The sequence below is a fragment of the Xenopus laevis genome, chromosome 5S (assembly GCF_017654675.1).
Source record: "Xenopus laevis strain J_2021 chromosome 5S, Xenopus_laevis_v10.1, whole genome shotgun sequence".
In the NCBI taxonomy this organism is placed as follows: domain Eukaryota; kingdom Metazoa; phylum Chordata; class Amphibia; order Anura; family Pipidae; genus Xenopus; species Xenopus laevis.
The window spans coordinates 77,458,725-77,485,019 of record NC_054380.1 but is presented as its reverse complement, the minus strand read 5'-3'; the positions used below and the strand labels follow the sequence as shown (position 1 = coordinate 77,485,019).

Below are 26,295 nucleotides of genomic sequence, written 5' to 3'. Positions count from 1 at the left end.
TCGCCTGCTCTAAACTAGAAAATTATTGTTATTGCTTCTCAGCAAGTCAAAAGAAATTTGATATGTTAAAAAAAACTATTTTTGAAGCAAAAGGTGGTATGACAGGTTTAAAGTTACAACATAATCAGCTACAGTAAATCTTTCATCTTGTGGCAGAGAAATTCAATTTTGGAACTCCTGACAGCTACATTAAATAAACATGAATTGTGCATAGCGCCTCGCAGCTGCAGCTGTCCTACTAAATACCATGGCAAGTCTCTCAGCGCTGCTGCCTTTCCTCCTACAAGTATCATCTCTACAGCACATACCCTTTGCACCGCAGCTCAAATCCTCTAGCACTGTGCCTTTCTATGAAACATTTTCCTTTAACTTTGCTCACAACTTGGAAGTTGGAACGCATTTATTATAGATATATGCCTTGTTTACACCTCTACTTTGTGTAGTTTAAGTTTTATCCCTACAATGTGACAGGTGTCTTGATTAAGCAGTTCATATACAGGCTCAGACACTTTAGTGTAGATTATCTTTGGAAAAGAAAACCTATACATAAGAAAACCATTTCCAAACTTTCTTGCTGCGAGTGTGGAGCTCCCCATTCGTCCAGACTACTCACGTGACCTCCAGTCCCACATCCTGGCATTGGATTCCTTCAACTCTCTCACTACAAACGGACTTGATTCAAGGACACATTCTGGATACGTTTAAAATTCTTCACATCCTTTATTTGTTCATATTTAAAAGGTTGTCAGCATTGGCACAGTGCATATAAAACACCACTGACGCGTTTCGTGCCCTTACTAGCAGGCACTTCCTCAGAGTATATAATCTGCTGATACAGTTATTAAAAGTTATTCTCTGACAGACTTAACTGGCTCTTACCATACCTTCATATAGGAATTTCTATGTTTATACTGTACATAGTAAAGCAGAATGTTACTGAAATATTGAAACATTTAACCCTGAGCGTTCTCTGCTTTACTGTGTATGTGTTTTTAAATAGCACCCAAGCAATTATTAGTATGTAGTGTGTGCCTCTATATATAAAGTTGTCCATGTACTAAAGGAAATCTCCACTCACAGGACTTATCTTTGCCAAAAAAGATGAATCTACTGATACTGTATATAAATGAATACTTCCACCAGGCCCACCATCACCCCAATATCTACACTATTCTCTGTCTTCACTCTTCAAGTGTGACTTGTAGGTTGCATGAAATTATAGGATTCTCTAGAGCTATAGAACCTGTATCGCTCTAATGGCTTGGCTGCTATATTTTGGCAGCTGAATTGTGCAGATGTGTGCATTGCTGCACTGTTGTAAATTAGACTCCAGTTTCACAACGTGCTTGAAATCAGCAAAAGCTGTACAGAGGCCCATTTTATACACAGAGTCGATACAGTACCTTATTTTTAAAAGTAAACAGAAGGAATTATTGAAGATTATTTTCTTAATAAATATACTCCCCTAATATCGTATTTCACATAGCAGGGGGAAATATTGTCCATCATGTTGGTATTACAAATACATAGCTCCATATTGCTACATGCAGCTTCTAAGCCATTCTCAGTGTTTGAAATTTTTCATTCGATATTGTATAAATGAATGTCATAAATGTCTTATGGCTTTTACTGTACTCAAATGAGCAGGTCCTCTCATGCAGATAGCCCACATTAAGATGCACTGAATAGCCTGCTGTCTAGCAGATTATGATATACACATAATATGTTCATAAAATTATAATAAGCTATGCTAGAGCTACGCATTTGGAGACTTAGGGCTAGCCCCCTTAATACACCCCTCAGCTTGTCTAAGAGCTCCACATGATATCAGCATTTTGGTATAGTCTGGGCACATTAGGCATGTTGCATAATTATGTCCCACAGAGTTACACTGCAATTAAATAAGCGATTCAGTAGGTGGAATAGAGGTAGAATGATTTGACATTTAAAAAGAAAAAAGAGTAAAACATGTTATTTTATGTATATATTATCAAATAACGTTCTTTATAAATATGCCTTTAAGTACCACTTTCAGAGGAAAAAAGTGACAAGTTCTTTAACTTTAAAGAAAAGAAACTGGGGGTATAATTGCTAGTCATACTATGAACATACATATGGAAGGATAATAAGGATGTCTCACTGAGGGTAATTTTATCCATCCCCTATGTAATTAATTCAGCTCCCCACTGACAGTAGAGGGCAGACAATGCCTTAAAATCATTGCTATTTATATAAGGCATGTGGACTGAGGATTCTGATATATTCCCATAATTACATGACATAGAAACAGGCTAGGAATAGGTTTTTACCACAGAGCTTATACAGTTTGAACAGTACAAGTTGTGGTCAGGAAACGTAAATTAGCTTCTGATGAATCCAAATTTTGACACATGCAACAATTTTTATAAGCACGACTATTTTGTCCAAATGCATTAAAATCAATGGACGTCCGAATAATTTTGACACGCGACAATTTTTATGCGAGTTCATTTTCAAGTTCATGAGAGTTTATGGGAGTTTTTAAAAACTCACATGAACTCGAAATACGACCTTTAAAAAATGTGCTCAATAATGTAAAGATGATGGCAACTAAATAAATAAATAAAGGTAGAAATCATAGCTAGAACATAAAACCCTTCCTTAGCCAGTGAAACACCACACCTTTTACACTTACTGAGCATAATTAATGTTGAGTGTAAGCTTAAATAAGTTTCTATGTGCCCATGTGGAATTTCAAAGAATAAGCTTATATACTCTACCTTCTCCAGCCACATTGTTTACCAAAGACGAATCTGTGATATTCTTTATGTCCATGGCAAAGGGATAAGCAGGAGTAATGTATGTCTCCACAGAACAGTCTCCTTTACTAGTCTGGCCTGAGGTTATCTGCCCATGGACGTCTTCACTGCTTGATGGTAAAAAATCACCAGATATTTCTAAAGGGTCTTTTATATTTAAAAGTTCTAAATCAGTTGTATTGCTAAACATTGCTGCATTGGCTTTTTTGTCGTCTTCTTCTTTGTGTTCAGTTAGTGGTGATTTTTCAATATCAGGTAAAACTGTTGAATAAGCCAAAACACGGTTGTCTTCATTAAAAGCTGCATGTTCTGTGTCTGTTAAATGGTTAGGAGACAACTGAGTATTTGGTGTAAAAACTATGTTAGAATTTGATGTTACTTCTAGGTCATTAATATCATTTTCATTGATGTGTGAATCACTGAAAGGCACAATATAAGCTTCATTGATGGTTATATCTTTATTTTCCACTGGTATAAATTGGCTGTCCTCATCCTCATATGATTGATACTGGTCTGCATTGAGTGTTGCTAGGCCTTCTGTAAGCACATGTATTGTTGAAAAATCCAAAAGAATGCTGAAATCCTGTTCTGTTGTCACTTCAAAAGGATGAACCAATGACTGCTCAGCATTTACAGCTTCACCCTTCCAAATAAAGAGAAACAAACAAGTAAACAAATGAAACTCCTAATATTATATTCCAGGTATAGGACCTGTTATCCAGAATGGTCGGGACCTGGGGTATTCCAGATAAACATTAAATTATTCCAATTAATATATATATATATATATATATATATATATATATATATATATATATATATATATATATATATATATATATATATATATATATATATATATATATGCAGAATAAGAGCATATATAAAATTCCCTGTTACTTAGATCAATTTGGTATATATCAGACACAAGTGTATGAAAATTGGTGTGTGTATGATGGAAATGCTTGATTGTTATGACAGCACACACACACACTCTAAAATAAACATTGAACTAGGAAAGGCCATTAAAAATACCGGTAAGCTGTTCTTCTTTTTAAATAGGTCTGCACTCTATTTACTTTATCTGGCCCCCTTATTTTTTTATGTGGTAAAATGAGGAGAACGTTTTTTTTCTGATAATACTGAATAAAGCAAGAAAACCTTTATTTGGTCTTTTTTTGACAAAGCAACTGCCATAGCTGCAAAGTAAAGCGGGCTTCACTGCAATAGTTACATAGTTAGATTGGGATGCAAAAAAAACAAAGTCAAGTTCAACCCCTCCAAATGAAACCCAGCATCCATCCATACACACACTGACCCCTCCATACACTCACATGAACTATATATACTCATACACTAACTATTGATTTTAGTATCACAATAGCCTTAGATATTATGCTTGTCCAAGTAATCATCCAAGCCATTCTTAAAGGCATTTAACAGAATCAGCCATCACAGCATTATCTGCCAGTGCATTCCACAACCTCACTGTCCTCACTGTGAAGAACCAAATTAAATTAAAGTTATTTTCCTCTAGTCTGAAGTGGTGGTCTCTGGTGAGGTGATCTGGTGTGCTATGGCACATTCCTTTTAAGAACAGTAATTATTTTCTGGGTTTTGTAACAATACTGGTAGAGGCATGGCAGGCAAATCCTTAGTTGGTCTTTGTTTCACAAAGCAACTCGTATTTTTAGGATAATGATGAATGAGTTACCTATAGCAGTGGTTTTAAAATGTATTTATTAGAGTGAGGGTTGGTACCTGATACACCTTTTGAGTAACTTCTTTAAGAAGGTAATGACAGCCAAGGTGATTTTGATTGAAGTACCTTGATTGTGTTTTGTAGCTCCTTGGAATGGGCACAAATTCTCAAAATTGCTCCATATTTAGGGGCAAGGGTTGAGGTGAATTTTCCTATGAAAAAAAATTTGAATTTCGAGCTTTTGTGTACTTCGACTAGGGAATAGTCCAAATTCGATTTGAATTTTTTTTTAAAATTTGAATATCAAAATTTATCATACTTTCTCTTTAAAAATTCTACTTTGACCATTGATCTGAAACCTGCATAATTGCTGTTTTAGCCTATGGGAGACCTCCTAGAACCTATTTGGAGTCAATTGGTGGCTTTGAAAAATCAAAGTTTTTTTTGGGAAAAACTTTGAATCGAATTCGATCGGATGCGCTAAAACTTTGATTCGTACAATTCGAATTCGCCTGGATACGGACCTATTCTATCGAAAACTGACCTATTAGACTAAAAAAACGTAATTACGGTTGGTCTTTTTGAATTTGAATTTCGAAGTTTTTTTCAATTTGAAATTTGACCCCTGATAAATATTAAAGTCAATAGAAATGACTTGCAAACACCTGGTGCTGTCTAGTGTGTGCTGTCAGTTGGCAGGATTGTCACTTGTGTGGGGGTAGTTTTGAACATTTTGCCCCCACCCCTTGTGGCCAATTTTCTCACAAATAATGATCACCATCCAACACCAAATGAATCTAATGGAACAATGTACTGCAGCATTCACAGGCTTAATAAAAGCACCTTTATTTCCACATTGTCATGATCACAGTGACATTAATGACCTACGGTACTTTGTCCATTGCCAACTTGATAAGAAAGAAAGTAGGCTTGAAACATCAATGTGATCATGCCAACAAGTTCTAGCATGCATATATGATATATATATAGAAACAGTTTACACCTTAATTTTATAGCACAAAAAAAATACATAAATACCTTTATTTTGGATGGTGGCAATGTCATTAGCGCTTCAGAATTAGTTTCCAATGGACTAAATGATTTCTCTGGATCTATAGAGGCAGAGATAAACATTGTCAGAAATACTAATATAAAAGTGAATATTTTAAGCACATTAACGACAAATGGTAGCAATTTTTAGGACACATACTGTGTATATACAATAATGGCTGATTTATCCGTAAAGCAAATGGATTACTAAAAGGCACATATAGACTATTATGTTTTATGTAGTAAACAAGCACAGACAGATACATATGTACTATATTTATTGTCATGAAAAAAGAATAGCACATATAATCTTGCAATAAGAGGTGGCATTATTAACTAAATGCTAAGCAGTTAGGACTAGATCATATTGCTCTTAGCACCGAAGTGTCATCAAAAAGAATGCTGTACAGTGCTCAGTGTACAAGGGAGGGAGCCGGTGTCTTTTTCACAGCATGCCTTATTTTGACCAGGTACAATTACAGGTATTCATTAATTGGTTCAATATTTGGGGGTTTGAATTTTCTGGATAAAATTTTGCCCCAATATTATAATTCTGGAAAAATGGAAAAATGGTTTATTGTGCCTGTGACTATTTAAATATGCAAAAAAGAAGCATTGTGTAAAGCTCTTCCGCCATATTCAGCAGATGGAGCAATTATTTAAAAAAGAAGCACTATCAGCAAAAAACTATCAACATGACCTATATGTAACTTTTTTGCAGATTAATATTTTGAAAAGAACATTTTTAGTGTCAGTATCACTTTAACGCTAACCTTTGCTTAGTGATGATGAGCAAGGTAATATTTGCCAGAGAATGATTTTACATTGCTTGTGATTTTTATTACATTCCCCTTATGTGTTCGAGAAATGTAAAATTACATTCATAGGGGTCTTTGTGAACTGCTTTGCTTCAATATTACAGATATGTTGTTGCAGATAACAAAACAAGATATCTTGTTTGGAATTTGCTTCTGAAAAATATTTATATGCCATGATATGAAGAACATTCCAATCTAACCACTCTCTTACCACCTCAATGACCAACCAACTTGTATATGATGTGACATCCCACCTCTGTCAGGAGAGTGCAACATTGGTACAAACAGTGATTGCAATAGCGGAAATCTAATTAATGAAAAACTATACCTCCCAAAATTAATATTTAAGCAACAGATGTTTACTAGAATCTTACCAAACTGAAATATTGACCTTTTACATCATTTACCTTGAACCACCATTTCGTGATGGTCTGTGTGCTCCCTCAGAGATCATCTGACCAGAAATACTGCAGCTCTAACTGTAACAGGAAGAAGCGTAGGAGAAAAATACAGAACTCTGTCTGTTAATTGGCTCATGTGACCTAACATGTATGATTTGTTTGAGTGTGCTGTGAATCGTAGGATCCCAGGGGGTGGTCCTTATTTCTTAAATATTAGGATTACCCAATGGCACATACTACTAAAAAAGAACATTATTATGAAAATGGTTTATTTACATAAAGCAGCGTTTTATATATGAGCTGTTTTATGTAATATATTTTTAAAGTGACCAATTGTCATTGTTCAAGGGTATAGTTTTCCTTTGATTTTATAAAAATAACGTATAGTGTATATACTCGAGTATAAGCCGAGTTTTTCAGCACCCAAAATGTGCTGAAAAATTCTACCTCGGCTTATACTTGAGTCAATGGCTATGCAGCACTATAGGGGCACCGGGAAAATAGCTTTTATTGGAGTCGAGGTTGCTGAGGACCCTGAGGAATTGAAAATTGTTGCTGTACAACATCGTTATGGGAGACACATACCGATACCTCCCACAAAGTCCACCATCACTCCCCTCAATAGTAGCGTCTACGTAGAACATCACTGTGTGTGGAGTGACAGCCTCGCGAGATGAGACTAGTGACATCAGCAATAGCTGCTGGCTGGAGTCTATGCGCTAGACGTTAACAGAGCTGCGGGACTTTTAAACAGGGACCCGGCTCTACTGCCGGCTGTGTTGACCTGTAGTTTTACATATAAAACTATAGTCCTGCAGATCAGCCCAGCCAACATTGTCACATTATCACCATTGTCCCCTTAATTCTCATTCTATAGTCACTACAACTTGTGTGAGGCCGCACTCTCTGCCCATGTGCGGCTTATACTCGGGTTAGCTTATACTCGAGTATTTACGGGTATGTATTGATTAATTCAAAGTATATATTGGAATCCAAGAATTATAGAGGACTATGTAATCACCTATAGCAACCAATCAGCGGGAAGTACATACTGGTCACCTACTTAAATGCAAAATGTTATTGATTGCTATGGGTTCCTGCACTTGGGAACATTTTGTGGCTTTAATGACATATAGGGTATAGGCTGTTCATTACAGATATTAGGATATTTCTAGTTGCTTAAAAGTCACTTGTTTAAACGAGAAAAGTGGAAATCACATTAGTTTATAGACATACCATCAGCAAACCAAAGAGTTTGGAGGTCCACAGGTAAAGATCGATCATCCCACAATGCCATAGCAACCATGTTCTGCAGTTCTATTGCAGTGTATGACATTTCTTTTGGCTCTTGTATACTGCCATTCTCAACATTGTTAGATGTGATAGTAGGAGTCTCATCAATGTTATTTTTAGAGTCAAAGCTTCTTTCAAAGACCACAGCATAACCTACAACAATGCTATCAGATCTGTAGGGTGAAAAAAGCAGGTATGCTTAGTTTGTATTACAGTGAGCTTTTCTTATCTCAGTGGGCTAAAACAGCGTTTAAAGCAAGTATTAAAACTTTAACTAAAGAATAAATAGCATAAAGGTTACATATAAGCTGCACATCTTTAAAGGGGCACTATTATATAAAAAAGTAAAAGTCTGTTACTTTGTTTCAGTTCATATTGAATTGAGTAAAATAAATACCACCGCACAGACGATTTAGACAATTATCAAACACACTGGCTAAGAGTTGCCTTATCAAAACCTCCCTATTTCTGATAAAAATGTGCTTGGAATTGTGCAAATTCTAGATGAAAATCATTGTAAACCATAAGGAGAATATATTTAGAACTATGGCCAGCTTTACCCTGGCCCTTCTTACTATACCATGCAGAGTAATAACAGTGACTGGCTCCTGGGGGAAGCCAGGAGAACAGGCCTCAGTATTATGGTGCTGCATAACATACAGTATAAGTGGTCTTATGTGCAACTGTGGCTATAACTGCCAGTACCCCAGTCTTATACAAAAAGTTGGAATCCTGTGAATGCATTTAATTTTTCAATGCAAGCAAAAAAGCATGATATTCTAATTAACTTTACATTGCTCATTGTGTAAGCTATACAGTACATGAAACTCTGTTGCTTTGATTATGTTGTTCTATAATTAATCCATATGATTAGCTATTGTGTATTTTTTATGTTCACTTCTAGTTCCTGTACTAAAAGATCTTGCACACTTACCCATCATTTTCCTTCTTCTGTCTTCATTTTGTGGCATAAACAATACAAAAGTATAATTAGTAATGCAAAAAGCATACTTTTTTATATACAATTACCTTAATACAATCAGTTATAGTTAGAAATATGACACTTGCTGGCCAACTTTATTTTTAATTCTGTAGTTCTGAAATAATAATTTATGGGTCATTGTAACAGAATAATGTATATGAATAAACTACTATACACAGCCGACTATAGTGTGGAAGTTTAAGCAGAAGGTTCCTCAGTTCGTACTGATAATGTGTAAGTTACAGTGTACTGTACTAAGCAGTAGTAAAAATTGATGTGAACAAGGCACCAGGGCCAGATGGAATACACCCCCAGGTTCTAAGAGAGCTTAGTTCAGTTTTAGACCAGCCTCTGCTCCTGATTTTCTCAGATTTGCTTTCATCTGGTATGGTACCAATGGATTGGAGGAAAGCTTATGTTATTCCAATATTTAAAAAGGGATTAGGATCTCAGCCTGGCAATTATAGGTCAATAAATTTGACATCTATGGGGGGCAAATTATTTGAAGGCTTGTTAAGGGATCACATTCAAAATGTTGTCCTAGTGAATGACATTATGAGCAGTAATCAGCATGGCTTTATAAAGGATAGGTCATGTCAGACAAATTGAATTGCTTTTTATGTTGAGGTAAGTAAGATGCTGGACAGTGGGGCGAGCAGTAGATGTGATCTATTTGGATTTTGCTAAAGCGTTTGATACAGTGCACCATAAATGACTGCTTTCTAAACTAAGGTTTGTTGGGCTTAATATAGCCATTTGCATGTGGATAGTAAAATGGCTACAGGATCAGGGTGGTTGTTAATAGTACATTCTCTACTTGTTAACTTGTTCATTAATGACTTAGGGGAGGGTATTGTAAGTAATGTATCAGTGTTTGCAGATGATACAAAACTGCAGCCCAATTAATTCCATCGAGGATGTGGCATCCTTGCAACACGATCTTGACAAACTGGCAATCTGGGCAGCTAAGTGGCAGATGAGATTCAATGTTGATAAATATGCAAGCCACTTATACCCTTAACTGCACTATGCATCAAATCCATAATGGAAAAGGACTTTGGAGTCCTTGTAAGTAATAAACTTGGCTTTGATAAGCAATGCCAATCAGCAGCTTCAAGGGCAAATATGGTCTTGAGCTGTATTATAAGGGGCATAGATTTGTGGGAAAAGGGTGTTTTCTTCCACTGTTCTCAGCGCTGCTAAGACCCCATCTAGAATATGCCATATAGTTTTCATCTCCAGTGCTCAAACAGGACATTATTGAATTTGAGAGGGGTGCAGAGAAGGGCAACTAAGCTGGTACAAGGTATGGAAGATCTCAGCTATGAGTAAAGACTGGCCAAGTTGGGGTTGTTGGCGTGGGAGAAGAGGTGCTTAAGGGGTGATAGAATAACTATGTATAAATATATAAGGGGATCATACAATAATTTCTCTAATGTTTTATTTGCCAGTGGCTCTTTCCAGTTGACACACGGAGGAGGTTAAGCCTAAATATTCAGAAAGGGTTTTTTACAGTGAGATCTGTGAAGATTTGGAATTCTCTTTGGAATTTGGAATCAGTCTTACTGGCTGATACATTAGTTAGCTTTAAGAAGGGGGTTGGATGGCTTTTTAGCAAGGGAGGGACTACAAGGTTATGAAAGAAAGCTCGTAGTACAAGTTGATCCAGGGACTGGTCCTATTGCAATCTTGGAGTCAGGAAGGAATTTAGAGAGGCTTCAAATGGGTTGTTTTTGCCTTCCTCTGGGTCAACTAGAAGTTAGGCAGGTTATATATAGGCTTAACTGACTATGTTACTTACTATTTTACTAAACAATAAACCACAGAGATATTCAATTATTTCTATGACAAGTGTCCCCTAACCAGAAGGTATAACCCTAGTGATCTATTGTGGATCATTTCTTATTAGACCACACATAACAAAGTCATGATTGAATTATCTAACAGCAACTGGTTATAAAATCAAATTCTGCATTTTACATATTGTAACACACAGGCATTTTTGCATGGGGTTTTCACAACATTTTTTTCTTGCTGCTGTAAACTCCCTTCAGACAGTCATGTGTGATCAATAAACAATTTAGTGAACACTGATTGACTATTCATAACAAGCTTACATTGGAAAATTGAAGCTAAACACAAGTAGGGGCTGTGCCGAGTATGATGTGGTTAATATATTAACACTCCATAATCTGTATTGATAACAACCCTATCTTAGAATCTAATGCACTGTAATGTGCAGACATTACTTTCTGTTATACTTTCACAGCACATTAATTAGGAAACCATTACAGGAATGGCAACAGATCACTTTAATGTGCTTATTTATGGTCCCTTGGAACAGGCCAGCTACTGTACTTTCCCATGGGAAGTTAAGAACATAAAGTTTTTCTGTTTTAATTATGTGAAGACCAGATTTTGAAAGCTCATTAAAATTGCTCTACAATTAAGCTGTTTGAAACCATTAAACACTGCTCATTATTTAACGCAGGATAATTCTGTATTTCTACTGAACTCATAGATTGTATAGGAATGTATGGATCCAAATATAAATTTATAGTAGTCCAACAATTAGAAATGTATGTGCTAGATTACAAAATAATGAAACTGTGTCTCCGTTGATAAGGATAAAATACATTCCTAAAAGAAAGAAACCGTGCAATTTAATTTGTGTTCTGAAAGGATTATTTAAAGTGTTCTGTCAATCAGTTCTGCATTGAGTGTCAAACGATACAGCAAAACAAGACCAAAAGATGCTGGGCTGTTTGTTGCTACCTTGAGGTTCTGAATGCTTGAACTTCAAAGTGCACAGGGTGAGATCTGTAGTAAATGATAGTATCTAAATATATTTACAGTATTTAAAAAGTGGACAGTGAACAACCTGATGCAATACATGGTACATTCTGATTAGACTTATTCACAGGCAGCTAATGTCTGCTATTGCTAATATCCCCAAATAGAGGGCTGATTTGACATCTCTGTAATCATCTAATCATTTAATCATCTCTAAACATTTTATTCTTCAAGCATTATTTTCTTTTTGTATCTTTTACTTGCCCAATTGTTTATCATACCATAACCTTTCCTTGTAATTTTTTGCCTGTTGCTCAGAACGTGGTAAAGGACCAGCACCCTCCAGTACTGAAAAGAACATACCAGTGCGTTTATACATACAAAAATAATCATGCTCATCAAGTTTATCAAGCAAAGAGCCAAATTCAGTTCAGTCAGAAAAAGTTTTCTCATGGTTTCTCACATTTTGGGGCAGATTTAATCCAATGATTAATGATTTAATACATTAATTTAATTAATGATTTAATTCAAATTTATCTCATGGTTTATCATGTGAAAACTCATGGATGAGATTCAATTAGAGAAGAAAAAAAATTAACTCCAAATTCAGTTCCAATTTTTTCTCACTGAACTGAATCTGGCCCAAAGTTGGGTGAATATGTCATTCTTGTTCTTTATGTAATTTGGACATATAGTGACTTGCATTGACCCCTAGTGGTGATAGTTCAGTAAACATATTTTGTTTTTATTTTATTTTTATTTCACAGTTAGAAGAAAAGTCTCTCTAATGCATTGATATATATGGACAATTCATCTTTATTATTGCTGTTTGGACACAAGTAATAAGCACTTCACGTCACTAAACAGGTATTATAATAGTATATTAATACACAATGTATCACGGCCTTTTTATTGTTATGTTTGTATATGCACATTGTGATGTCACTTAGTTGGAGGGGAGAAGTATTCCTTCTCTGCACCTTTATATACCTGTGAACTAAATTAAGCTAGCCATGGATGCAAAGATAGGATTGTACGATTTTCGGACCGTGTGTGGAGAGTCTCGACATTTTTTGTCCCACGGAGATTGGTCGTTTGGACGATCGGCTAGGTTAAAAGATGTATGTATTGACGATCGCACGATTTTCAGTGGGAGACTGTCACCAGCTTTGCCTGTCACCAGCTTTGTCGGACATAAACTTTGGTACGATTGCTGTCAGGGGCAGAACATCTGTTCTTTTCTACTTTATTTAAACTGAAGGTTAGTGGCAGGTCAGAAGATGGGGAAGTCCGATCGTTCTAGGATTCGAACAATCAGATCTTTGCGTCTATGGGGCAAATTTACTAAAGGCCGAAGTGGCTAACGCTAGCAAAAAGTCGCCAGCGTGACGTCATTTAGTCGATTTACCAGTGGGTGCTGGCGTAGATTCGCTAGCGAAGTGGACTTACTCTAGCGCTACTTCGCACCCTTATGCCAGGCGAAGTTGCGCAATGGCGAAGGGACGTAACAACGCTAATTCACTAACTTGCAGATTTTACTGAATGTTACCTATTGTGCAAGACTTGCCTTCGCTACTTCAGACCAGGGCGAAGTGCAATAGAGTAGATAGGGCTTGCTTCAAAAAACGCTGGCGTCTTACTTTTTTAAGGGTAATAATGAAAAAGATCGTACATTTTTTTGGGGGTACCTCCTTCCCCCCTACATTTCCTAACATATGGCACCTAAACTATGCAGTGGGCACATGTATAGGGCAAAATAACAACTCTATTTTATTTCATGAAGCTTTCCCAGGCTTGTGTAGTGTAATGTATTTGCTGCTACATATACGTCCATCGTACTTTAACTTGGCACCGTATGCAAATTAGGCATCGCTAGCGTAACTTCGCTTTGCTTGACGAATTAACGATAGCGCAACTTCACTACCTTTCGCCTCCCTGTGCGCAACTTCTGATTTTAGTGAATTAGCGGCGCCCTGGCGAAGTGCGGCGAAGCTTTGAAGGTAAGTAAATTTGGCCCTATGGTCAGCTTTACACTTATGAGAGCACTTGAGAAAGGAGGTTGTACCTCTGAAACATTGTGTGGAGATCTCAATAAATTGCAAATATTTAGCATGATTGCCAGGATGTGTGCCATCTGATTTTCTACATTGCATGAATATGTCATGCCCCTATACTGTATGTAAAGGAAAAAACAATATACCAGCAATAACATTGCTATTCCGAGCAGGGAACAATCTCCTGCAAGTTTGTTTATCGCAAAACTTAATATTTTGGGACATTTTGGGCTCTGAGTCAGCTGTCACATCACACTTTTGGGATAAGTAAACTTGCAGGGGTTTGTTCCTTGGAATAGCCACCTTATTATCTGTATGTTCTTTTCCTTCACATACAAGTGGATTCCACATTCACCCAACTTTGAGCCATATTCAGTTCAGTGAGAAAAAGGTTTTTCACTTGAACAATGGACAAGTTTCAATTTGAGATGAGATTCAATTCAGAAAAGCTCTACTGAAGTCTATAGGAAAACAGATTTTGAAAAGTTATTTCTCCTCAAATTGAATCTCGTCCATGAGATAACATTTTCTCACTGAATTGAATCTGGACCTTTGTCTGATAAACTTTAGGATGAACAGGATTGTTTTTGTATGTATAAACAGAAGCATGCACATGTACAGATAAATAGTGATGGGCGAAATTGCGGCGCTTCGCCGAAAAATTCGCGAAATTTGCGAAACGGCGAAAAATTTGCGAAATTTGCGAAACGGCGAAAAATTTACGAAACGGCACCGCGTTTTTGACGCTAGCACCCGTTTATGACGCCGGTGCCTGTTTTTTTGATGCCGACGCCCGTTTTTGACGCCGGCGTCCGTTTTTTCGGAAAGTTTTTTTCTGACGCCGGCGAATTTTTGCCGCAAATTTTCACGGGCGTTTCACGAATTTATTCGCTGGCGGCGAAACGCGCAAATTCGCCACGAATTTGCGCCTGACGAATAAATTCGCCCATCACTACAGATAAACTTAACCTTCACCATACATTCGAACATAGCCTAGTTACAGAGGAAATAGGTCATAGATACTTCTGTAATCAAAACATAAATAATAGGACCATATTATAATTCCAATGTTACATTTCTTATAAAATTCAACATATGAACTTTTTGTAGCCATGTAAGAAAAGTCATATTTGTTACTGTTGTAGTACATTCAAAGACAGAATTAGAGCACCACAAGTAATTCAAGTAGGAGAGAATAATGAGAAATACATTTATATTATAACCAGTGATCTACACATACAGTATATGTGGAAATGTCAGAGAAAGTGAAATGCCATTTTTTTCCTCGCTACATTTCAAAGGCTTTTGTATCTACTTATCACAAAGCAATATTAATACTACCCATCCAGCACCTGGGAAACATCACCTCCACGTTATTGATTACTGTAATCCCTTGGCAATTGTCATCTGTCCCTTTACCTTCTGTATTTACTAAAGGAGAATGAACATTGAGGATTTCAGGAATCACTGCATTGGTGTAATGTGCATGTAAATGACAAGCACTATATTCCAAGTGCAAAGATGAAGATGAGCAATGTAATGAACAAGCTGTTAGTTCTTTTATTTAACACATTCACTCCGATGCACTATTACCTCTATCCAGCAATGTATAATACAAATATGAATTTAACATACAGTATGGTAGTATGTATAATGAAAAGGGCTCTCTTTGCCTCCAGTAACACTTGTTATTTGTATAAAATTGTTATGTTTCATACATACACTCTTCTTTTCTACAGTGATACTGTGGGCACTTTATAATAATAATAATAATAATAATAATAATAATAATAACTCTTACCTAACTCTTGAGACCCATATTTCTTTGAAGCCTGGGAGTTTGTCAAACACCTTTTCCATCTAAACAAAAAAAAAACCAGACAGTTGCATTTTTGGAATTACTATTCATTTTATCATTTAATCAAGCACAAAAAGCAAGCACAGAATTATACACATTTCAAGGATTGAAAATGCTCTGCTACTGCTAAAAGTGTTTTAGCTGCTTGTTCTTATTGCAGTGAGAATTGTATGCTTCCCTGAGAGCATATCATTCCTCAAACAATATAATGTCATAAACCGATATCTTCTTATATATGTCAAGCATCTACAATACTTTTTGGTTTAAAGCAATAATAGTAAGTATTTTAGACATCCCATCTGTCTTCATTTCAGTTTACACACCAATCTCACTTGTAGTATAAGTTAAGCAATATGTCTCTTTTACATTACAGGGCCTTTTTTCCCTCAATTATGTGTTTCAACTGATTAGTTTAGGGTCATGCAACTATATGTGAACTATATGTACAGTCCCCTGCATGCATATTTACTCCATAGGCTGCTGTTTATCAAATCTTTTGTATAAAGCCTTTTGTTATAATCCAGCCCACACATATACAGTAATAGCTATTTGACTCTCTGCATAGAAAGTATTAGAGAGCAGAGATATCAGGGATGTAACTACAAAGGAAGCAGACACTGCAGTTGCAGGGGGGACTGGGTGTTCAGAGGGTCCAGAAAGGCCCTAATTAAAGGAAAACTGTACCCCCAAAATGAATACTTAAGAAACAGATAGTTTATATCAAATTGAATGACATATTAAAGAATCTTACCAAACTGGAATATATATTTTCATAAATATTGCCCTTTTACATCTCTTGCCTTGAACCACCATTTCGTGACTCTATCTGTGCTGCCTCAGAGATCACATGACCAGAAATACTACAACACTATCTGTAACAGGAAGAAGTGAGGAAGCAAAAGGCACAACTCTGTCTGTTAATTGGCTCATGTGACCTTACATGTGGTTTGTATGTGTACACAGTGAATCTTACGATCTCAGGGGGCGGCCCTTATTTTTTAAAATGGCAATTTTCTATTTATGATTACCCAATGGCACATATTACTAAAAAAGTATATTATTATGATAATGGTTCATTTACATGAAGCAGGGTTTTACACATGAGCTGTTTTACTCAGTATCTTTTAATAGAGACCTACATTGTTTGGGGGGTATAGTTTTCCTTTAATAAACAGTTTTGGTTTATCTTGGTATTTCTCAAAAAAAAGGGGGAAGTAAATATCCAGTTTGAATGATTTTTGTAAAAAGTAAGGTTCACTTACCAATACTAACAGGGGTTCCAGGTGCTCATGCCCCAGACCTTCAGTTGGGGAGGCAATTTTACATATTTATGTTCAGTTGTAGGGTGGCACAAACTGGACTTCACTTCAAAATTTCACGCAGATAAAAAGTAATTTATTAATTCGAAGGATTTTAATTTCTTCGATGAAAGAAACCTAGGAAAGCCTATGGGGACCTTCCCCATAGGCTAACTTTGCACCTCGGTCGGTTTTAGGTGGCGAAGTAGGGGGTCAAAGTTTTTTTTAAAGAGACAGTACTTCGACTATCGAATGGTCGAATAGTCGAACGATTTTTAGTTCAAATAGTGCGATTCGAAGTCGTAGTCGAAGGTCGAAGTAGCCAATTCGAGGGTCAAAGTAGCCAAAAAAAATAAAAATTGGAAAAAAATTCGAAATTTGAAGTTTTTTTTATTCTAATCCTTCACTCGAATTTAGTAAATGTGCCCTGTATTGGAAATTAAGCTATGCATGTAATTTTCTGATTTTCTGAAACTGACCTGAATTTCTGGCTAGTTCTTGGTATTGTGGTGAATTAGGATCACTAAGTTCATCTGTAAATTGCTGTTTAGTGAGAGTGACAATCTGCTGCACTGGCTGCTCAGGAACAAGATTTGTTATTTCAAGTTCCTGCAGAAGAAGAAAAAAAGTAAGTCAACGTTTATATCAGTTTAGTTCTATCCAGTATGCTAGGAACAATAACCATATGTATTAGTCCTTTTTAATTTATATCTGCATTTGGAATGTTTTAAAATATTTTTCTCATCTAGTTTTTACCTACACAAGTAATGGGCCAGATTCAATTCAGTGATAAATAGTTTTCTCACTGAATTAAATTTGGTCCAATATATGAAGACTGTAAAATGATACATCTCGTTACAGGGAAAGTTTTGATGATTACAGTGGACCTGTCACCTACACATAAAAAGCTGCATAATAAAAGTTATTTGCAAATGAAACATGAAACACAATTTCTTTTCATTAAAACCTGTTATAAATGTGTTTAAATATCTGAGCTGTCAATCAAATATTATCTGCCCGCCTCCATGCCTTTCCATTGACCACTTCTAACATGTCACTACACTGCTCACATTGCCCCTTCCCTCCTCAGCTTCTCTAATTGTGTAGGGCACTGTGAATGGGCATTAGGTCCCCCATTCTGGTGCATACTCAAGGTTTTGGGGTGATACACAATTTGTCTTAATAACAGTGTCCACAAAATGTCTCCTGCCTGCTTGCTGTGATTGTGTAATTCCAACACTGAAGGAAACAAAATTTAAATAATAAATATAGGGTAAGTAAAGTTTATTTTGCTCAATTAACATGATAGAAAATAATTTTGGAATTGTTTATGATATTGACAGGTCCCCTTTCAGCCTTCATAAAAGAATACTTCCTTGATAAAGGTTTAATTGCTGAAATGTTGAAGATATCTCTTTTTTTACCTGTATATTCACTTACCTGCATGTTTTTTTGTCCTTAACTAGTTGGTATCAACACATTATTATAAAGTGATGATTAACTTAACTTTTGTGTATTGATCTGAGGCCAGTTTTTGCTATGTTTTATCTTACAATTTAATGGAAATGGATACAGAATGGTGTAAAGGTGTGGCCAAACTAGAAGGCATTGTTCAGCATAAAAAAAAACTGGCCAAATAGATAGGCTATGCAAATAATTTTTTTTAACATAGTGTAACTATAGAGGAAGCAGACCTCCTCTATAGCTAATAAAAAAAAAACCCCATCCTCCCCAGCCACTCTCTTACCTGCAGCGAGGAAGGGGGTTGCAAGTCGGGTGGGAGTGGGCGGAATTGGGCGGGAAGTAGGCAGGGGGGAGAGAGATGGGAAGTGGGTGGGAGGATGGTGATTAGAGTGTGCTGGACCCCTCTGAAAATTTTTTTGAAGGGGGGAGCGGTGCACTCTAGTTACGCCACTGTAGTTAGTTAGCCAAAAATGTAATCTATAGAGGCTGGAGTGACTGGATGTGTAACATAATAGCCAGAACACTACTTCCTGCTTTTCAGCTCTCTTGGTTTCCAATCAGTGACTTGAGGAGGGTCCATATGGGTCATAATGGTTTGCTTTTGAATCTGAGCTGAATGCTAAGGATCAATTTCAAACTCACTGAACAGTTAAGTCCCATGTGGCCCCTTTTCAAGTTGCTGACTAACTCAGAGAGCTGAAAGCAGGAAGTTGTGTTCTGTTAGACATTACATTTTTGGTAACTAACTATATTAGAAACATTTTTATTTTGCACAGCCTATCTATTTACACAGTTTTTATTTTTACTCTGAACTCTTCCTTTAAGGCAAACACAAATCACTTAATTTTGTTCTTAGAATATAAAACTGTCTAAACTATGCATTACCAGGCACCATTAATGTTCCCTGTCAGCAAGTGGGATTAATTTAAATAAAGCTTGGAAAGGTACCACGGGATCTTTGTAATTCCTTGCCAGTGAAAGAAAAGGCTTTTAAAGCTTATTCAAGTAAGGAAAACTGTTTTGTACCATAACCAGACTCCTTTAAATAAAAAAGGAAATGCTGGTTATTTACAGAGAAAGGCAATTTAAATACACAGGTGAAATACACAGGTTACATCTCTGCATATTGACTTTTTATTGTTGACTACTGTTGCTGCTAAAGTGGATCTTTTCAATAGAAAAGCATTCACATTACTCAACATAGAATTACATGTAATCTTGATTCAATTTATAATGCATTTCTTGGGTATACAAGCTATACTACGCAAGTTTAATGCCTGAATGCATTTTGTATGCTGATGCTTTGAGTCCAATATGGTTGTTTTAGGTCAAAGGTGAAATAATTTCTGAGATCTCTGTTTACTTTTTCCATTTGAATCTGATTGCAAGGTATTCCTTTTTACACACACATTTCCTGTTATTTTAGTGAATTTTTATATTATAATTCATTAAGGGGGTTATTTACTAAATGTCAGTCCGGCTTTTTGGGGCAAAACTAAAATTTAATTTTTTTTTTTCAAACTCATTTTTTGGGATTTATTAAAGCCTGATGAATCTGAAAATCCGCCATCTCAGACCTGCCAAGGTCGTATATAAGTCAATGGGAGAAGTCCCTATCCTATTTTGACATTTCTATGTACTGCTCTGGAATTAGCCCGAAAATACAACTATTTTGGGTTTTTCAGACAAAAATCCGAAAAATTTGTGCTTTTCAGAAAAAAACTCAGAAAAAACGTAAGATTTGGGTTTTTGCTTGATTATATTGCGTTTTTCATTGATACGATTAAATCTAGCTATTTTTTAATAAATAAATTTAAATCGTGGATTCTAGTTTGGTCTGACTATTTTTGAATAAAAAATCAGAAAAATTCGGATTTTTATAAATAACCCCCTAAAAGTGATTCGAATCACTACATGGAAATAAATTCAAATTAGGTTTAATTTTAACTGCTTTAAAATGCTGAAACGTTTTTCTGTAATTGAAAAGTATAATTAAAAAAACAAGAAAGGCTAGTATGTAACTGCATAAGTGGGTTAAACTGGAAATGTTAGAGAGACTAATCTGTGGAGGGATACACTGGAATTTGCTGGGAGAAGGAGAAAATTCCTGTTTTCCTGGAGGGAAAATGCTCAAGGTCCTCAGCAGCCAGTGTGATCCTGGGCTGCGGCCTACCAGTCATTTTAATCAGGAGAAAGCTCCAGTAAGAGAAGAAGCCAGGTCTCTCTTGTAAGTGCTAGAAGTAAGTCCTATGAAAACTATGACAGAGTGAAATGTAACCTTTGACTTCTGTAATGAAACAAATTACTTATTTGATTCTCCTACATGTCCATTGCAACAAGTGACTATAACTGTAACTTTCTACCATAACCAATTATGTTCTACTGTGATTACTTATTTTCTAAAAAATGGCCATGTGACATAAACCTTATGAAACAGCCAGTTTAAGGATTAACATCTTATATTGAGAAGAGCAGAATTTGATGAGAAGTAGCGAGGCAGCCATCTTAGTGCATTTTGCCTGATCTTGAACTTTGAGAGGGAGCCAGTGCTGCAGAATAGAACTACTGTTAGGCATCTCGTGTTTTTCCCTTTTCCACTGTACTTCAATACGACCCAGGTCATGCAAAGCAGGTCAAGCAAAGCAGGGTTTTCCTGCTTGGGTGCTATTCTCATGTCTACCAATGATGATGCAAACCATTTCCAACTTAATTTTGATATCTACAGGCTTTGGGGGAAGCCTGCTTTGTGGAAGGGTCTGGGATGTCAGAAATGATTACCTCTTATTGTATTTATCATTTTTGCTTCTCAGTATATTTATTGTATATGGGACTAAAGTTCCAACTGTTTTTCATTGTATTTAATGTAAGTTGGATGCCACTACTTCTCCCCCTCACTATAAAATGTATTTATGATCTCGAGTTATTGTTCATAGAAGCAAGTGTACCAATATTTACATACTGTGTGTATATATCTCATTTACTGTACAAGCTAAATTGAGGATTAATTAATGGTACATGGGACACTTTTTCCCATAGTGTATTTTAGCTGACAGAGAAATATCTGAAGCCACCCTAAATTATTGGGATCCAGTATAAGTAGTTTTGCTTTTTTACCCATTTGCTAAAACAGTAGCAGCAGTACTATTAGCCCATAGGCACTATCAGTTCTGGTAGCTTAATCCTCCAGCAGAGGTGTCAAGAAGCTGCTATCTTGCTACCTTCCAATTTTTCTGCTGATGGGCTGCTGAGGGAAGGAAGTGGATGATATCACTGCAACTTTTACTGTAGCAGTGAAAAGCGACTGATGTTTTTCAGAGCATACAGTATGTCACTGGACTGAGGGCACATTGGCAACTAACATGCCTAGCCCCATATTAGATTTTTACATAAAAAATTTTTTAGATTTTTTTTTTTATAGATTTTTAATTAAATATAAAAAAATCTGTTTGTTCTTTTGAAGAATGGATTTTAGTGCATAATTCTGCAGGAACAGCACAATTATCTGATGTGTTTAAAAAAAAAAACATGTTTTCTCACAACAGTATCCCTTATAACAGGGTTCACACATGTAGTAATTAACTTCTGGTCCAGCCATATGTGGTGGAATGGGTCCAGGGATGGGAGGGTCCCACTGTGTGTCCAGAGGAGCAGTTTGCCACAAATGATTATCAGTGCTGTTGCCCCTGCATGCCATAAGGTAGGATTAAGAGATGGATAGATTATACATAGAGTTACAAGGGTTCTGGTATGAGTGCTTGTATGTAAACTTTGCAAATACATGAAACAAAAGTTTGCACCTAGTTGTGCTGAGTGCAGCATTTTGTTTTCTATTGCAGTGGGAAGGCATGTCTCATTGTGGATTAAAACTTGACTAATTCTAATGATTTTTGCCCTTTGCACTCATTTAGTAAACAACCTCTCATTGTGACCAGGGTAGCTATTTTATTTAATAAATTACACTCCAGCCAGTTAGTAAGCTTGTATAACTATGAAACAAAGGGATGAAATAGTTAGCATGATATATCGATTAAAATAAAAACATGCTACAGCATTTACTTACCTTTAGAGATTCCTTTGTGTCATTGATGATTTCATTTAAAAGTGTATCATTCAAGGTTTCAAGTGACATGGATACATCTACAAGAAAAGTTAGTCATTAATTAGTCTTGATCATTATAGGGGATCTGTTGTCCAGACAGCAAAAGCTGTATAATAAAAATCCTCTTAAAATTAAACATGAAACCCAAAGTATTTTTAATTAAAATCTATCCATACCTGTCATAAATGTATTTAAAAATCTCAGCTGCCAATCATACATTATATTGCCCCGCCTGTCTGTGCCTGTCTCAGGCATAACAATCATTTTCACTTGCATTTCTGTTCTTTCTAAATATCACTGAACTCCCCATAAACCCCCTTCCTCCTTACTGTCTATAGGCACATCCATCACATCCTCCTTTCTGGTGCATACATTAGATTTTGCCATTATAATTATGTAGTGTAAAGTAAATTTTTCTTGACTAAGGTAGTAAAATTGTACAGGTATTTGGAATTATTTCTTAGGGTGACAGGTTCTCTTTAAAATTCAGTCTAGTTTTTAGCTGTTTCTGATTCAGCTATGACTAAAGACTATGATACTTCTGCCTTTTTGTGCAATATTTTAAGTGACATGTTTTTTTATTTAAAAATATTTACTATATACAATTTTCAGATAAGCACAATTACAAAACTTTGAGATGAATAACTTGGTGCAACAATGCATGTAGATAACTCTGTTTCACTAGCATAATAAATGATTGTATTTAAATTAGATTAGGAGTTAAGCAGAGTTATAAAATATGAAAATAAGTATTATTACCCTTTATCAAAAAGGCTCATTATGATATTACAATGGGGGCCTAATTTATGAAAATCCAAACATTTCTGAGTATATAAAATAAAAAAGACAGAGCAAACTATTATTATTGTTTTTTATAAAAAAAAAAGAGTTTTTTTCCAGAATTGCTTGATTTTGTTTTTGGGATTTTTCCCAAAAAGAACAACTTTTTTGGATTTTTGCCCGAAAAGTCTGAAATAGTCGGATTTTCAGGCTAATTCCAGTGCAAACCAACCAAAAAGGATAGGGACCTCACCAATTGATTTATATACAACCTCGGCAGGTCTGAGATGCCGGATTTTCAAATTCCATCCTCGGGATAAATCCTGAGAAATTCCACCAAATAACATTTCCACAAAAAATGTGGATTTTATAGTAGTATAGTAGTTTTTGACATTTGGACTTTAATAAATAACCACCTAAGAGTAACAAAGAAAAGGTGGCTTAAATGATTTAGCATCAAAATGATAAATATATAAAAACTTCATCAAGGGGCACATTTACTTAGCTCGAGTGAAGGATTCGAAGTAAAAAAAACTTTGAATTTCAAAGTTTTTTTAGGGTACTTCGACCTTCGACTAGGACTTTGACTTCGAAGTAAAAATCGTTCGACTATTCGACCATTAAATAGTCGAAGTACTGTCTCTTTAAAAAAAAAACTTTGACTTCCTACTTCGCCACTTAAAACCTACCGAGCACCAATGATAGTCTATGGGGACCTTCCCCATAAGCTTTCTAAGCAATTTCTGATCGAAGGTATTTAGTTCGATCGATGGATTAAAATCCTTCAAATCGTTCGATTAGAAGGATTTAATCGTTCGATCGAAGTAAATGCGGTAAATCCTTCGATTTCGATATTCGAAGTCAAAGGATTGTACTTCGATGGTCGAAAATCGAGGGTTAATTAACCCTTGATATTCGATCCTTAGTAAATGTGCCCCCTAAAGTTACAGAAAATAAGAGTACACTATTAAAGCTTGTATAAAAATATCAGTAAAGAGGCTTCATAAGTGATGACAGAATGCCTTTAAATTAGAACTGCCATCCAGGCATAAAAAAGCTTTATTAAAAAAAGTCTTTTTAAGCACTTAATATATCAGATAATATAATAAAATGCAAAGAGCATACTGGGGCTTTTTCAAATATAAATAACCAACGCAGTTTCCAAATAAAATGAATCTACTGAAATTAACAACAATAATCTGACATTCAGACCAATCTATGTTTATCTGGGGCAATATCTATAGTATTCAAAATGCCAAGTTAGAGATCGACGTCAATGGATAAATCATTATTATAGAGCAGCTACAAAATGACTTTTGGATCATCTCCACTATACTATACATTATTTTGGGTGAAATCCTCCTTTAAATGACAACTAAACATGTGAACTTTGCACTATGCTCACATAGAAAAACACAAACCAACGGAAAGAATTAAAATAAAAGGGTGTTAGTAAAAAATACGAAAACTTTATAATGAGGCTCGGAATTATGAAGACTCAAAAGGCTAAGACATTTGCAGGTAGTAATAGGATTGCAAAATACTCTCTAAATGTTTTGTAAGATCTGAAAACAGAAATTATAAAAAAAAAAATAACCTTTTGATAATAAATACAAAAGAAAGAAAACAAATTGCAGAAAACTATAAAATGGCATTCATGTCCACTGAAAAGCTATTATTCTTATATGAAAGAGCAAAAATCTGATACTTCCATAATAGCAGCCTGCAGAAAGAGTACACAATAACAAACAATTTTACTACATAAACTGTTAGTCTTTCTTGTTCCATTTATAATAATTGTAGTTCTATTACTGAATAGCATAACACGATGCATCTGTCAAGTTTTAGAAGATACTCTATTTAATTTCTAAACGTTCCTGCCTGCACTACCAACTCTGCTGCTTACTGTCTGAAGTGGTTTGGTTGAGGATATAACCAGACCTGGGGGACATTAGGCAGACAGCAAATAGCACTTGCTCAAACAATGCATGTGAAACATTATTCTTTAGCGATCAAGGGCACCTGTAATAACATTTTAATACATGAAGGAATATTTACACTGAACATTTCTTTCAATAGGATCCATTTTTGAATGGATATTTTCTAGAACACTGTATACTTTGATTTATCAAGGTTTCTGTTCAGAAATAATGTTGTTTTCCAATACTGCTGCCTTGTAGCAAAGAAATGCTTGTTTATAGTATGCATTTATTATCTGCATTCACACTCACCATTGTTTAAATGTGCTATAACTATGTATTGTTAATTTCCCACTTCTAAACCAGTCAAATTATATTAATTATCAGGTATGCCTGTAGTCTTGTAGTGTGTACATTTTATAATCTCCCTATAAACTCCTCTCTAAACAAACTTTGTAAGTCACTTTATCTCAGTATTCATCTTCACTCTTGCTCTCATTCTCTGTCACAGCTGAGTGATCAGTTTGGTGCTTGATCAATTAGAATCAGTTGTGATTCCCCAGACCTGTGTGCAACAGTACCCAGTTTGTACTCTTCCTATTTATTAAGATATCTTTAGGGGAAAGTATTTGCTGGGGTGATTAATATATAAGTGATTAATTTACAAGTGATCTGGATGAGTTTAACAAGGAGTTCAACAAGGAGAGCCAGCCCAGAGGACTATTACTACAATAAAGGGACTGCTTAAATCTTAGAAGTCATTATAAGGTATTTCAGATAACCTTAACCACCTGCTGCAGTCACCACTGAGGACATATCACAGCAATGTACCTCCTAGTAACAGCAATAGGAAAACAAATCATATTTGTACTGTTTGCATGCACAGTGCTCCCTAAGGTAGTTACTTCCTTTAACCCTCCTATTGTCTGCAAGTATTCTATTCACATACAGTATCTTCATCCCTGCTCCCATACACATACTCCAGC

The 26,295-nt window shown here is 35.7% G+C and overlaps 1 protein-coding gene across 1 annotated transcript in view; it reads right to left on the bottom strand.

The window, feature by feature from the left end:
• The window catches only part of LOC121394107 (interphotoreceptor matrix proteoglycan 1-like), a 173,416-nt gene that overhangs the window by 40,875 nt on the left and 106,246 nt on the right, over positions 1-26,295 (bottom strand). Inside the window, 7 exon segments of the mRNA XM_041564109.1 lie at positions 2,760-3,441; positions 5,539-5,612; positions 8,006-8,235; positions 8,997-9,017; positions 15,693-15,751; positions 17,498-17,656; positions 22,572-22,648. Of these exon segments, the coding sequence (XP_041420043.1) occupies positions 2,760-3,441; positions 5,539-5,612; positions 8,006-8,235; positions 8,997-9,017; positions 15,693-15,751; positions 17,498-17,656; positions 22,572-22,648 (1,302 nt within the window).